Source organism: Trifolium pratense, linkage group LG1 (assembly GCF_020283565.1).
Source record: "Trifolium pratense cultivar HEN17-A07 linkage group LG1, ARS_RC_1.1, whole genome shotgun sequence".
In the NCBI taxonomy this organism is placed as follows: domain Eukaryota; kingdom Viridiplantae; phylum Streptophyta; class Magnoliopsida; order Fabales; family Fabaceae; genus Trifolium; species Trifolium pratense.
The window spans coordinates 19107198-19121980 of record NC_060059.1 but is presented as its reverse complement, the minus strand read 5'-3'; the positions used below and the strand labels follow the sequence as shown (position 1 = coordinate 19121980).

At 33.7% G+C, this 14783-nt stretch overlaps 2 protein-coding genes and 1 long non-coding RNA gene across 5 annotated transcripts; all 3 read right to left on the bottom strand.

Moving 5' to 3' along the window:
- Nucleotides 1-5499: 5499 nt before the first annotated feature.
- On the bottom strand, nucleotides 5500-9893 carry LOC123920845 (31 kDa ribonucleoprotein, chloroplastic-like). 3 transcript variants are annotated; one of them, XM_045973188.1, is made up of 5 exons: nucleotides 8601-9893; nucleotides 6438-6693; nucleotides 6214-6309; nucleotides 5841-6127; nucleotides 5500-5662 (listed from the first exon to the last, which is right to left on the bottom strand). In XM_045973188.1, exons 1-4 carry the CDS (start codon nucleotides 8681-8683, stop codon nucleotides 6014-6016), a joined length of 549 nt encoding a protein of 182 aa, XP_045829144.1. In that variant the 5' UTR covers nucleotides 8684-9893; the 3' UTR covers nucleotides 5500-5662; nucleotides 5841-6013. The 3 variants fall into 3 exon arrangements, with proteins under 3 accessions (XP_045829144.1, XP_045829131.1, XP_045829139.1); XM_045973175.1 differs by lacking the exon at nucleotides 8601-9893 and having other exon boundaries at nucleotides 5504-5662; nucleotides 6438-6882; XM_045973183.1 differs by lacking the exons at nucleotides 5500-5662; nucleotides 8601-9893 and having other exon boundaries at nucleotides 5688-6127; nucleotides 6438-6882.
- A 134-nt stretch (nucleotides 9894-10027) lies between these two features.
- Nucleotides 10028-13769, bottom strand: LOC123920838 (RNA-binding protein CP31B, chloroplastic-like). Its single transcript, XM_045973166.1, has 5 exons — nucleotides 13397-13769; nucleotides 11157-11252; nucleotides 10749-11009; nucleotides 10597-10677; nucleotides 10028-10254 (listed from the first exon to the last, which is right to left on the bottom strand). Exons 1-4 carry the CDS (start codon nucleotides 13730-13732, stop codon nucleotides 10624-10626), a joined length of 747 nt encoding a protein of 248 aa, XP_045829122.1. The 5' UTR covers nucleotides 13733-13769; the 3' UTR covers nucleotides 10028-10254; nucleotides 10597-10623.
- LOC123920868 lies at nucleotides 11419-13390 on the bottom strand. The gene is made up of 2 exons (XR_006813819.1): nucleotides 12869-13390; nucleotides 11419-11887 (listed from the first exon to the last, which is right to left on the bottom strand). It is a non-coding gene; the product is annotated as an uncharacterized LOC123920868 (long non-coding RNA).
- Nucleotides 13770-14783: the final 1014 nt, after the last annotated feature.

Here is a 14783-nt window from a genome sequence, read left to right as displayed (position 1 = left end):
ACGTAAATTCGGCCAAAAACCATAAAATCGACTACAAACACTAAAATTGGCGAAGAACCCAATTATTGACCCAAAACCAGAATTGAACCTTAATATCTACAAAAAACAAAAATAACGACCCTAAACCCAAATAATTTGCAGAAAAACGTAAATTCGGCAAAAAACCATTAAATTGACTACAAACACTAAAATTGGCCAAAAACCCAAATATTGACCCGAAACCCGACTTGAACCTTAATGACGACCCTAAACCCAAATAATTGGCCAAAAACCCAAATCATTGGCCCAAAAACCGAAATATTGACCCAAATAACGACCCTAAACTCAAATTATTGGCAGAAAAACGTAAATTCGACCAAAAACCATAAAATCGACTACAAACACTAAAATTGGCGAATAACCCAATTATTGACCCAAAACCAGAATTGAACCTTAATATCTACAAAAAACAAAAATAACGACCCTAAACCCAAATAATTGGCAGAAAAACGTAAATTCGGCAAAAAACCATTAAATTGACTACTAACACTAAAATTGGCCAAAAACCCAAATATTGACCCGAAACCCGACTTGAACCTTAATGCCGACCCTAAACCCAAATAATTGGCCAAAAACCCAAATAATTGCCCCAAAAACCCAAATATTGACCCAAATAACAACCCTAAACTCAAATTATTGGCAGAAAAACGTAAATTCGGCCAAAAACCATAAAATCGACTACAAACACTAAAATTGGCGAAGAACCCAATTATTGACCCAAAACCAGAATTGAACCTTAATATCTACAAAAAACAAAAATAACGACCCTAAACCCAAATAATTGGCAGAAAAACGTAAATTCGGCAAAAAACCATTAAATTGACTACAAACACTAAAATTGACCAAAAACCCAAATATTGACCCGAAACCCGACTTGAACCTTAATGACGACCCTAAACCCAAATAATTGGCCCAAAATCCGAATAATTGGCCCAAAAACCCAAATATTGACCCAAATAACGACCCTAAACTCAAATTATTGGCAGAAAAACGTAAATTCGGCCAAAGACCATAAAATCGACTACAAACACTAAAATTGGCGAATAACCCAATTATTGACCCAAAACCAGAATTGAACCTTAATATCTACAAAAAACAAAAATAACGACCCTAAACCCAAATAATTGGCAGAAAAACGTAAATTCGGCAAAAAACCATTAAATTGACTACAAACACTAAAATTGGCCAAAAACCCAAATATTGACCCGAAACCCGACTTGAACCTTAATGATGACCCTAAACCCAAATAATTGGCCAAAAACCCAAATAATTGGCCCAAAAACCCAAATATTGACCCAAATAACGACCCTAAACTCAAATTATTGACAGAAAAACGTAAATTCGGCCAAAAACCATAAAATCGACTACAAACACTAAAATTGGCGAATAACCCAATTATTGACCCAAAACCAGAATTGAACCTTAATATCTACAAAAAACAAAAATAACGACCCTAAACCCAAATAATTGGCAGAAAAACGTAAATTCGGCAAAAAACCATTAAATTGACTACAAACACTAAAATTGGCCAAAAACCCAAATATTGACCCGAAACCCGACTTGAACCTTAATGATGACCCTAAACCCAAATAATTGGCCAAAAACCCAAATAATTGGCCCAAAAACCCAAATATTGACCCAAATAACGACCCTAAACTCAAATTATTGACAGAAAAACGTAAATTCGGCCAAAAACCATAAAATCGACTACAAACACTAAAATTGGCGAAGAACCCAATTATTGACCCAAAACCAGAATTGAACCTTAATATCTACAAAAAACAAAAATAACGACCCTAAACCCAAATAATTTGCAGAAAAACGTAAATTCGGCAAAAAACCATTAAATTGACTACAAACACTAAAATTGGCCAAAAACCCAAATATTGACCCGAAACCCGACTTGAACCTTAATGACGACCCTAAACCCAAATAATTGGCCAAAAACCCAAATCATTGGCCCAAAAACCGAAATATTGACCCAAATAACGACCCTAAACTCAAATTATTGGCAGAAAAACGTAAATTCGACCAAAAACCATAAAATCGACTACAAACACTAAAATTGGCGAATAACCCAATTATTGACCCAAAACCAGAATTGAACCTTAATATCTACAAAAAACAAAAATAACGACCCTAAACCCAAATAATTGGCAGAAAAACGTAAATTCGGCAAAAAACCATTAAATTGACTACTAACACTAAAATTGGCCAAAAACCCAAATATTGACCCGAAACCCGACTTGAACCTTAATGCCGACCCTAAACCCAAATAATTGGCCAAAAACCCAAATAATTGCCCCAAAAACCCAAATATTGACCCAAATAACAACCCTAAACTCAAATTATTGGCAGAAAAACGTAAATTCGGCCAAAAACCATAAAATCGACTACAAACACTAAAATTGGCGAAGAACCCAATTATTGACCCAAAACCAGAATTGAACCTTAATATCTACAAAAAACAAAAATAACGACCCTAAACCCAAATAATTGGCAGAAAAACGTAAATTCGGCAAAAAACCATTAAATTGACTACAAACACTAAAATTGGCCAAAAACCCAAATATTGACCCGAAACCCGACTTGAACCTTAATGACGACCCTAAACCCAAATAATTGGCCAAAAACCCAAATAATTGGCCCAAAAACCCAAATATTGACCCAAATAACGAACCTAAACTCAAATTATTGGCAGAAAAACGTAAATTCGGCCAAAAACCATAAAATCGACTACAAACACTAAAATTGGCGAATAACCCAATAATTGACCCAAAACCAGAATTGAACCTTAATATCTACAAAAAACAAAAATAACGACCCTAAACCCAAATAATTGGCAGAAAAACGTAAATTCGGCAAAAAACCATTAAATTGACTACTAACACTAAAATTGGCCAAAAACCCAAATATTGACCCGAAACCCGACTTGAACCTTAATGACGACCCTAAACCCAAATAATTGGCCAAAAACCCAAATAATTGGCCCAAAAACCCAAATATTGACCCAAATAAAGACCCTAAACTAAAATTATTCACAGAAAAACGTAAATTCGGCCAAAAACCATAAAATCGACTACAAACACTAAAATTGGCGAAGAACCCAATTATTGACCCAAAACCAGAATTGAACCTTAATATCTACAAAAAACAAAAATAACGACCCTAAACCCAAATAATTGGCAGAAAAACGTAAATTCGGCAAAAACCCATTAAATTGACTACAAACACTAAAATTGACCAAAAACCCAAATATTGACCCGAAACCCGACTTGAACCTTAATGGCGACCCTAAACCCAAATAATTGGCCCAAAATCCGAATAATTGGCCCAAAAACCCAAATATTGACCCAAATAACGACCCTAAACTCAAATTATTGGCAGAAAAACGTAAATTCGGCCAAAGACCATAAAATCGACTACAAACACTAAAATTGGCGAATAACCCAATTATTGACCCAAAACCAGAATTGAACCTTAATATCTACAAAAAACAAAAATAACGACCCTAAACCCAAATAATTGGCAGAAAAACGTAAATTCGGCAAAAAACCATTAAATTGACTACAAACACTAAAATTGGCCAAAAACCCAAATATTGACCCGAAACCCGACTTGAACCTTAATGATGACCCTAAACCCAAATAATTGGCCAAAAACCCAAATAATTGGCCCAAAAACCCAAATATTGACCCAAATAACGACCCTAAACTCAAATTATTGACAGAAAAACGTAAATTCGGCCAAAAACCATAAAATCGACTACAAACACTAAAATTGGCGAAGAACCCAATTATTGACCCAAAACCAGAATTGAACCTTAATATCTACAAAAAACAAAAATAACGACCCTAAACCCAAATAATTGGCAGAAAAACGTAAATTCGGCAAAAACCCATTAAATTGACTACAAACACTAAAATTAGCCAAAAACCCAAATATTCACCCGAAACCCGACTTGAACCTTAATGACGACCCTAAACCCAAATAATTGGCCAAAAACCCAAATAATTGGCCCAAAAACCCAAATATTGACCCAAATAACGACCAAACTCAAATTATTGGCAGAAAAACGTAAATTCAGCCAAAAACCATAAAATCGACACCAGGGGGTCTAGCGCAACATATGGTATGGACCAAGACAAAGATGTTAGGCTGATCATAGAAAACGTGGAGATTAAGATGGAGTTGAGGAATTCATAACAGAAAGATTTAGGTTCACAAAGTGAGTATTGTTCAAGAACTTGACATTCAAATTTCAAACAGAAAGAAAAAATCTTATCAATGGAAAATATGAGGTGGAATAGATGCTGTGATGGGTGTATTTGACAATTAGAGAATTTTCCATGACCAAGGATTGATGAGTAACAATGGTGGTTTCAATAAGTTTCAAAGGTGTGAAAATAAGAGAGTAGAAGTTTGAGTTTTTATTTTTTTGTCAAAAAAAGAAGTTAAAGTTTTTTTTTTTTAATTAACCCTCAGGTATCCAGGAAAATGAGAACTCTTATAAAGAAATTTGTGAAGAAATCTCGGTGGAAGTGAATGTAATTGAATTTTGGCACAACACTTCAGAAAACTCTACTTTCGTTGTTTCGCGCACGTAAGTTTTCGACATCGCGTATGTGAAGTCACATAAGACATGAATAAAAAATATTGAAACTTTGTGCATGCGAGACTTAAGACATGGAAACTTCTCGTGTATGGGAGACATGACACAAATTTTTTTGCATACACAAACTCAAGACTTGCGCACGCTGACTAGTTCAAAAAATGAAAATATTTATTACTCCACTAATCTCACCAATTCTAAGGCTTCTAAAAATAATTCTACACACATAAGTCCTACACACCCTTCCCTAAAATTCTAAGAACTCACATGATAAATTTGAAGTGTTACATGCTAAATTGCATTCAAGGGAAAAGGGTCAATACATTTGATTGAAAAGAGCTAACGTCTAGTAACCATACCATAGTTGATAGTACTCCTCTGGTCATTTTATAAGTGACCGCGTCTTGGACTTTATGTGTGGAAAGAATAATCATTAGTGTTTAATGAACTGAGTCTTTAATTTTAGTCAATTCAAGCCGAGGTAAGTAAACTCTGATTTAAGAGTGCATCTTATCTACTCAATTCATTCTAAATAGTTGTCGTTTTAGTATATAAAATATTTTAGAATAATAATCGTTTTTTTTTTCAATAGTATATTTCATCTTTAGATAGGATATCCATATTATACGTCTCTATTAAATAAATATATTTTTACAATAAATCATTATTGCAGGTGGAATTTTGAAAATGATCTTGTATTGAGAGAGAAAAAAATGAAGAAATTTCTCAAGGAGAAATGAAAATCCCTACACTTGAAATCATAACTTTCATTTTCATGTGAACATAACTAATAACCAAATAACATTAAAATATGTAAATCTTTTTTCTTTTTTGGTACAATCAAATCTAATATAAAAATAGAAATATTTTAAAATAGTAAATTGAAATTGTATCTTCAGCCATTAAAAAAAATAAAAATCACACAACACTGACTTTTAAAGTCAAAATTTCTTCCATTCATTACAAGTTACGTGGTAACTCAGAAACCATCAATTTTCTGTCTCCCATGTCCTGCAATATACAAAATTAATCATCAGACATATAGTCCTGCTAATGATTCAAACATATTATATAAACCTTATAGCTAGCTAATAATATTGTTGCTTCAGTTCAGCACTTTTAATTACCATGCATGTTAATTATGTTACCTATGATCAATTTAAGCTGTAAGAAATCACTTGTGTCTTACCATCTTTTTGTGCAGACCAGCAATGGCATTTTTCATATCAGTCTCATTCGACATTGTAACAAAGCCAAAACCACGTGTTTGACCGGTCACTTTGTCGCGGACTATCTCAACACTCTCCACCTTACCATATTTGCTGAAAATTTCCTCTAAGCGAGCATTGTCAATTTCCCGCGTCAAGCTATTAACGTAGACACTGTAACGAATGCATGTGGACGCGATGGAAGATCAGGCTGTGCTTTTCTTGGATCATCCGTAGTACTAACTGTCAACAATTTTCCATTTAATTCCTGTCACACAAATTAAGGATGAATTACATCCAAAACAATTAATTCCGCTACAACATTTTATCATAAGTATAAACAGGAATACTTACATAGCCGTCGAACTTGTTAACAGCCTTCTCAACTTCGTCGATAGTACTCATGGTTACACATCCGAACCTTTGGTTTATATCCCAAGTATAAATTACCTGAAATCACAAGACAGTAGCCGCATTACAAATTGAGGTCCAAGGATCAAATTTATTAGCCATTTAGCCATGAATAATAACACAATAAATTTTATGTTATGAAATAAAAAAAGATAAGGACTACTCGCCTCAGCATGCACTACAATCCCCGCCTGGCCAAAAAGCGCGGTTAATTTGTCAACATTAATATCAGAAGTTAAATTTCCGATGAAAATCTTCAAATCTTGAGATGAATTTCCAACTGCACCAACGGCAAATGTGAGAAGAGAAGAATGGCGGGTTCTTCTCCTTCTAGTAGTTAGAGGGAGAGAGGGCGAAAACGTTGAAGAATTCTTGTTACATGATGATAGGTTTTGTAGCTTGAAGGGCTTAACAGAATTTGAGATAATTGGAAATTTGGTTTTGGTGTACAAGAGTGAATGCTGAGAGAGTAACCATGATTCTGCCATTGTGATAGACATGGTAGCTGAATGAATCTTAAGAAAAGAAGAAGAAGAAGAAGAAAGGAACATCACAAAATTATGATTGTTTGTGGATAAGAGTAGAAAGGTTATATAATTGACTTGATTCAAGTGGGAGGATTTTGTCTTGGAATTATTGACAGATTAAATAATAAAAACAAAAATAATGCAGATACCATATATCATTATTATTTCATGATCATAATAATACATCTATGGGGCCAAGACACAGATTTTAGTCTGAACATGGCGGAAAACGTGGAGATTAAGATAGTGACAGCATTGGTATATATAATTGAGGTTATGGTTTATGTATAATAGTTGTTCTATATTTGGTTTAAGATATAGCATTGGTAAATATCCAAGTACTCAGATGCTTGTTTCATGAATTCTTAAGTGCTATTGATATCGTTGTGATGTGTGACACGTCACACGTCACGTTTGGAGAGTTGATTTTGGAGGTGTAAAATTGATTTTGACATGTTTGATTGCTTTGAAGTAAAATTGCTTTTGCCTCCAGAGTTAATTCTAACTTGAAATTGGATTTGGAGGTGGCAGATTCGTTTATTTCAAAATATTTGGAAAAGTGTTGCGCCTTCGAAAGTCACTGCATTTGCTTGGAAGATGTTACATAATTGACTGCCGACTAAGACAAATTTAGCGCGTCGATCAATTTTACCTCCAGGTCAGTCCATGGACTGTGTGTGTTGTGTGTTGGAAGGTCGAAACTGCTAACCATTTACGAATCTCCATTGTGATTTTCCTTTTAATATTTGGCAAATGTTTGATATATTGAGTGGCTGTGTTTCTAACAAGAAAGTTATAAAAGGTTTGTAGTTATAAAAGGTTTGTGGTTGGTTTCGCTTGCTGTCGTGTGGTCTATTTGGAATACTAGAAATCGAAAAATCTTTATGGATCGAGTGGAAGACACTGCTTTGGTTATTGAAGAAATTAAATTGTTGTCGTAAAGATGTGGGACGGATATCGATAACATATCTCAGTGTTCGTTTTACAGATGGAGTTGGGAGCCATCTTTGTGCTTGTTGCTGTGAACTGGTGTTGCTGTTTCTGTAGCAGTTATTTTTTTTGTTAGCTTTCTGGGGTTTTTGTTATAATGAAAATACTCAAATACAATCAAAAATTGGAAAATTAAATGAGAATCATATATAAATCATTTTATTCCCATTAAAAAATACCATTGTTACAAAGTTTCAACAAAATAAAGAAGTTAGTAGCAATAAAACACTTCTAAGGTTCTGTGTTCGTTGATCCCTGACTTAGGCATGTAACAAAATAAAAAGAGTTTGCCGTATATTTGATTCCCACAAGACTTAAGAAATTAGTCTCTATAGTTGCGCGCAGAAAATATCTGATTTACCAAGGAAAAAAAATGTCTCAAAAAAGTTAATACATAACACAATTATCAATCAAATCAACAATGAACATTAAAATTCTTTGAGTTGGAATCATAACATAATCATTTTCATGTGAACATACGTTAATAGTACCAATTAAATATGCAAATCTAATATGAAACCAAACTGCCAAAAAGGAACATTAAAAAAATGAAATTGTATATTCAGCCATTAAAAATTAAGAAAGAAATCAGGCAACACTCACTTTGAAAGTTGAAAGTTTCCCGCACTCATTATTTTTTAGTGGCGAAACCGTTCAAATTTTCAAATTTGGATCCTTCTCGATATTCCCAAATTCATCAACAGCAAATGTGAGAAAAGAAGAATGGCGGGTTCTTCTCCTTCCAGTAGTTAGAATTATTGAAAAATTATTGTTACATGATGATGATGGGTTTTGTAGCTTGGCTTAATAGAATTTGAGATAATTGGAAATTTGGTTTTGGTGTACAAGAGTGAATGTTGAGAGAGTAACCATGATTCTGCCATTGTGAGAGACATGGTAACCTAATGAATGTTGAGAGAAGTAGAAGAAAGGAACATCACTCTTAGATTTTCATATTAAACTTAATTCATTCTTATAAAACCCTCTTATAAGATAAGGATTGCCTGTACTTTATAAATTTACACATTAGGTCATCTTACATCCGATGTGATATTTCTTAACACACTCCTCACGCCCGACACTATTAAGCTTGCGGCATGAATATAAGTGGTGAGTGGCTCAATAGCAGAAACTTGATAGCATGTGGCCTACCAAATTTTGGAGAGTCTTAGATACATCTTAAATTTTTATATTGAGAAACTACGATTGTTTGTGGATATATAATAGTAGATATGTACATAATTGACTTGATTCAACAAGTGGAAGGATTTTTGTCTTAGAATTATTGAGAAATTATACAATAAAAACAAAAATAATGCAGATAGCAAGACACCGATTTTAGTCTGATCATGGAAAACGCGGAGATTAAGAAGGAGGTGGAGATAATAGATATTGTTGTGAATTTACTCTTAGATTTATTGAGAAATTTACTCTTAGGTTTTTATATTGAACTGAATTTATTCTTATAAATCCGACTTGTAAGATGAAGATTGCATTTACTTTATAAATTCACACATTAGGTCATCTTATATTCGATGTGATATTTCTTAACACACTCCTCATGCCCAACACTATTAGGCTTGCTGCATGAAGTGGTGAGTGGCTCAATAGCATAAACCTGATAGCCTCCTAACAAATTTTGGAGAGCCTCAGATACATCTTAGATTTTTATATTGGGAAACTATGATTGTTTGTGGATAATAGTAGATATGTAAATAATTGACTTGATTCAACAAGTGGGAGGATTTTTGTCTCGGAATTATTGACAAATTAAACAGTAAAAACAAAAATAATGCAGATATCATGTTCTGGGGCCAAGACACCAATTTTAGTCTGATCATGGAAAACGTGGAGATTAAGAAGGAGGTGGAGATAATTGATTTCTAAAATGAAGATGATGCTATGGAGAAAAAGATGGGAGAGTAAAATGTGATGATGGTGATAGAGGAGGTGGTGGAGACTATAGATGGAGATGGAGATAGTGACACCATTGGTAGTTGCTCTATTTATGGTTTAAGATGTACTCAATGTTTGTTTCATAAATTATTAAGTGCATATTCATATTGTTGTCTGAATTTTAATTCACACTCGCCGCATTACAACAATATTAAGCCTATATTTGGTTTGGTGTTTGGACTTTGGAGCTTTCATAATTGAATATGAAGATGTAAAATTAATTTTGACATATTTGGTTGTTTTTCAATAAAATTGATTCTACTTTTAGAATTGATTCAAATTTGTAGCTTTTAAGTCTAAAGTGATTTTTATACTGAAATTTAATATTCAACAAGTGGGAGATACTCAAATAAATACAATCAGAAATTAGAAAATCAACCGATCGATAGTTGGTTCAGTGGTGATTGGCGCTGAACCTGGTAGGGATGACCACGGTTCGATCCCCCGCAACGACAATCGAGAGGGGACTGGAACCACTTGATACCAGAACTGACCCCCGAACCAGATTAAACTGGTGGCGAAAAAAAAAAATAAATTAGAAAATCAAAAGAAATAGGATTAAAATTCGTGCAAACAAATATCAAAATTACAATGATGCCTAATACCGATAATGAAATACTCAAATACAGTCAGAAATTAGAAAATTAAACGATAAATCATTACACAGTTTCAAATACTCAATAATTTTTTCTCAAATACCATCATTTTTTTCTCATCAGCAATACCATTGTTACAGTGTTTCAACCAAATAAAGAAGTTAGTAACAATAAAACAGCTTCCACATACAATTAAAAAATAATTTGCATTAGTTAATAACAATTAAATATGCAAATCTAATATGAAATCAACTCACTTTGAAAGTGAAAATTTCATGCACTCATTACATGGTCTCTAAAGTTTCAACAAACAATCTGATTACCTTCCCGTCCAAGTTCTGCAATATAAAAAATTAATCAAACATTTACCAATGATCGATGACGCGCTAAGAAATCACTTGTGCCTTACCTGACCGTCAAGAGCAGCAATGGCATTATTCATTTGAGTCTCATTGATCATTATAAGAGACCCAGTTGATTCATCCAACCGTTCGTTATAGTCAATCCGAACTTCATAAACCCGACCATATTTGCTGAAAATTTCCTTCAAGCGACCACTGTCAACATCCTTCGGCAAGTTGCTAACGCTGATATAAAAATGGGCCCTATAATAGGCACGACGAGGCTTTGGTTTCTCCCTACTAACTGTCAACAATTTTCCATTTAATACCTGTCACAAAAAGGATGAATTAGATGAAATAATACAAAACTCAAAATAGAAGAAAACTGTTAAACTATCTGATTGATATGTCTAACTTTTGAATTCTTATATCTTATTAATCAATGCACACTAAAAGATATAAACATGAAAACTTACATAGCCATTGAATTTCTCGATAGCCTTCTCAACTTCTTCAACTGTACTCATAGTTACACTTGCAAAACTTTTTCCATCAACATTACCAGCATTTAGCTGAAATAATCACAACACAAGAGCACATTATAAATTGTGGCCGCGCGGCAATAAAGGTCTTAGAGGCAATGTCCAAAGTCTAAGACCATCAGGCAAATTTAGACAATATGTTATGAATGTTAGAATCAAAGATACAAACTAAGAATAACAAAGGAGGCAACTAGGGTTACATAAAATTAGAATTGCATTACTTGATAAAACAGAGTTACAAGAGATTATATAGCAAAACCTAATGGACTATAAACCTAATGGGCCAATAATATAAAGCCCAACAACTTATTATCTTAACACCTACCCTCAAACTCACGATGCGTTAACAAGAAGCATTGTGAGTTTGTCAAACAAAACAAAATACGAAAAACATACTAAATAATATAAACTCAAAAATTTTATCTTAATACTACCCCTCAAGCTAAAGCTTACTAAGCTTTTAAGCTTGTTACAAAATTAACTCATAAAATTAAACTAAATCAACTAATATCATAACCAAGAGCCACAGATAGTACCAAAAGAGGAACCTTCAGAGATAGAGAGGAGAATCAAATCAAACCAAGCTAACATCCATTTTATCCAATTCAGTCCAAGCTAACCAAATCCAAACTTTACCAAACCAAATTGTTCCAATCCAAAGTGAACTAAATCACCAAATAGAAGAATCAGTCAATAGAAAGAGAAACAACCAAAATAGTAGAACAGACAGAGGGGAGCAATCCAACATAAGAGAATTCATCAGAGAGAGAAGCAATCAGACATAAGAAAATCAACAGGGAGAAGCAATCAGATAGAATCCAGACAAAACCATCATCAATGAGAAGCGAAATCATTAGAAAGAAACAATCACACGGAAGAAATCATTAGAGAGAAGCAATCAAACAGAAGAATTGACAGAGAGAAGTGCAATGCAATCAATTAGAAGAAACAATGGAGAGATAAATGCAATCAATCAGAAGAATGAATAGAGAGAGACAATCAAATAGAGAGAGAACCAAATGAACAGAAGAAGCAATAAGGGAGAATTCAGAATACCAATCAAACAAAGAAGAATCAAAAGGGGAGAAGCAATCAATCAGAAGAGACCAATAGATAGAAAATCAATCAGAAGAACCCAAATTGTGAGAACTCACTCACCAAACAACCAAATTATGAGCATTTGACCCACCAAACAAACAAATTGTGAGCAATATTTTAACTCACCAAACAAAACTCCAAATTAATGGAACCAAACCAACAAAGCCAAATCAAACTGAGACAAACGAAATCAAACATAAGAAGAGGAACCAAACACTAAAACATACCAGAGGCATGGAAAGGCGTCTCACAAACACAAACGCTACTCCACCATGAAAAACAAACAAACCAACAACCATCCCTCTAATGACATAAGACCCCACGAACCAATACAAACAATCAAACAAATCTGTATGTTACCTTTATAGTTCAATTGCAAAGACAAGAAATAGTGAAACGACAACCTTCAACAAATAACAACTATCAAACAATGCAATATGTTATCTTCTTAATCTAATTGCAAATCTAATCCGTATAAACAAAACCACAACCTTCAGATCCAAATTACAAGTAAATTCTTTTCTACGCGGAAGTCACAGAGACCAAACCTTATTGGAGAAAAACAGAGGAAGCTACCATCAAATCTATAAGATGTCCGCAACAAAATAACAAGCACAATAAAAGAGACAACCTTCCGATCTCCAGCATAAGCACAACAACAATCAATCCTCAAAGAGCAAAGCAAACACATTCCCAAATTTTTTGGGAACTAAACAACGAAACTGACAAAGAGTTCAAGGTGGATTGAACCTTGCTCTTGATACCATGTTAGAATCAAAGATACAAACTAAGAATAACAAAGGAGGCAACTAGGGTTACATAAAATTAGAATTGCATTACTTGATAAAACAGAGTTACAAGAGATTATATAGCAAAACCTAATGGACTATAAACCTAATGAGCCAATAATATAAAGCCCAACAACTTATTATCTTAACACCTACCCTCAAACTCACGATGCGTTAACAAGAAGCATTGTGAGTTTGTCAAACAAAACAAAATATGAAAAACATACTAAATAATATAAACTCAAAACATTTTATCTTAATAATGAAAACGAAAAGATAAGGACTCACCAAAGCACCATCTACAATCCCAACCTCCTCAAAAAGCATAGACAATTTCCCAAGCCTAAGACCATCAGGCAAATTACTAATGAAGACATTCAAACTTTTATATGGATCCTCGGAATTCCCTTCATCACCAGCAAATGTGAGAAAAGAAGAATGGCGGGTTTTTCTCCTACTAGTGAGAGGGAGAGAGCGCGAAAATGTTGAAGAATTATTGTTAAATGATGATGGGTTTTGTAGCTTGAAGGGCTTAACAGAATTTGAGATAATTGGAAATTTGGTTTTGGTGTATAAGAGTGAATGTTGAGAGAGTAGGCATGATTGTGCCATCGTGATAGACATGGTAGCTTAATGAGTGTTGAGAGAAGAGGAACATTATATAATTGCCTTGATGATATTTTGATATTTTAAGTGTGAGTTGAGTTTCATATTGGATGAAAAAGTGGATGTTGAACACTTTATAAGTGAGAGAAACCATAAACTTGATGTCTTAAGGTTTTGGTTTAAGATGTGATGTCAAATATTCACTTATGCGGTTGTTCAAGGTTCAATTTGATGATCCTCGGATCCCCTCATGACCCAACAAGTTGTGTTGTGGATAAGGTACAGAAATGTACATAATAATTGAATTGATTCAACAAGTGGGAGGATTTTTTCTTGGAATAATTATTGACAGCTAGATTTTAAACAATAAAAACAAAACAATGTAGATATCATATCATGATCATAATAAATTATTGTTCAAGGTTCAATCTGATGATCCCTGGATCCCCTCATGATCCAATCCAACAATGGTATCAAAATCGATGGTTTAATCGGTTCTTTGTGTCAAAAATCTTTTTAACAAGATATTCAAGTGGTGTGTCCCGTTGATGGATCCCCAACTTGTGGTGCAACTGATGAAAAAGCTTCCGTGTGAGTTGAATCTCACATTGAATGTAAAAGTAGTTGAACACTTTATAAGTTAAATTTTTTTGAAGCACTTTATAAGTGAGATGATCCATAAACTTAATATCATAAGATTTTGGATTAACATGTAGTGTCAAACTCACTTATATGATCGTTCAATGTGATAATTCTCGTATCTCCTCTTGACCCAATATTTTGTGTTGTGGATAAGGTGCAGAAATGTACATAATTGAATTGATTCAACAAGTGGGAGGATTTTGTCTTGGAACTATTGACAAATTAAACGATAAAAACAAAATAATGCAGATATCATATCATGATCATAATATTAGTACTAATTAATAAATGATTGTGCAAGAAACAGTTTCTAGAGGTGGAAGAGCTGGTGGGTCTAGCGCAACATATGGTATGGACCAAGACAAAGATGTTAGGCTGATCATAGAAAACGTGGAGATTAAGATGGAATTGAGGAATTCATAACACA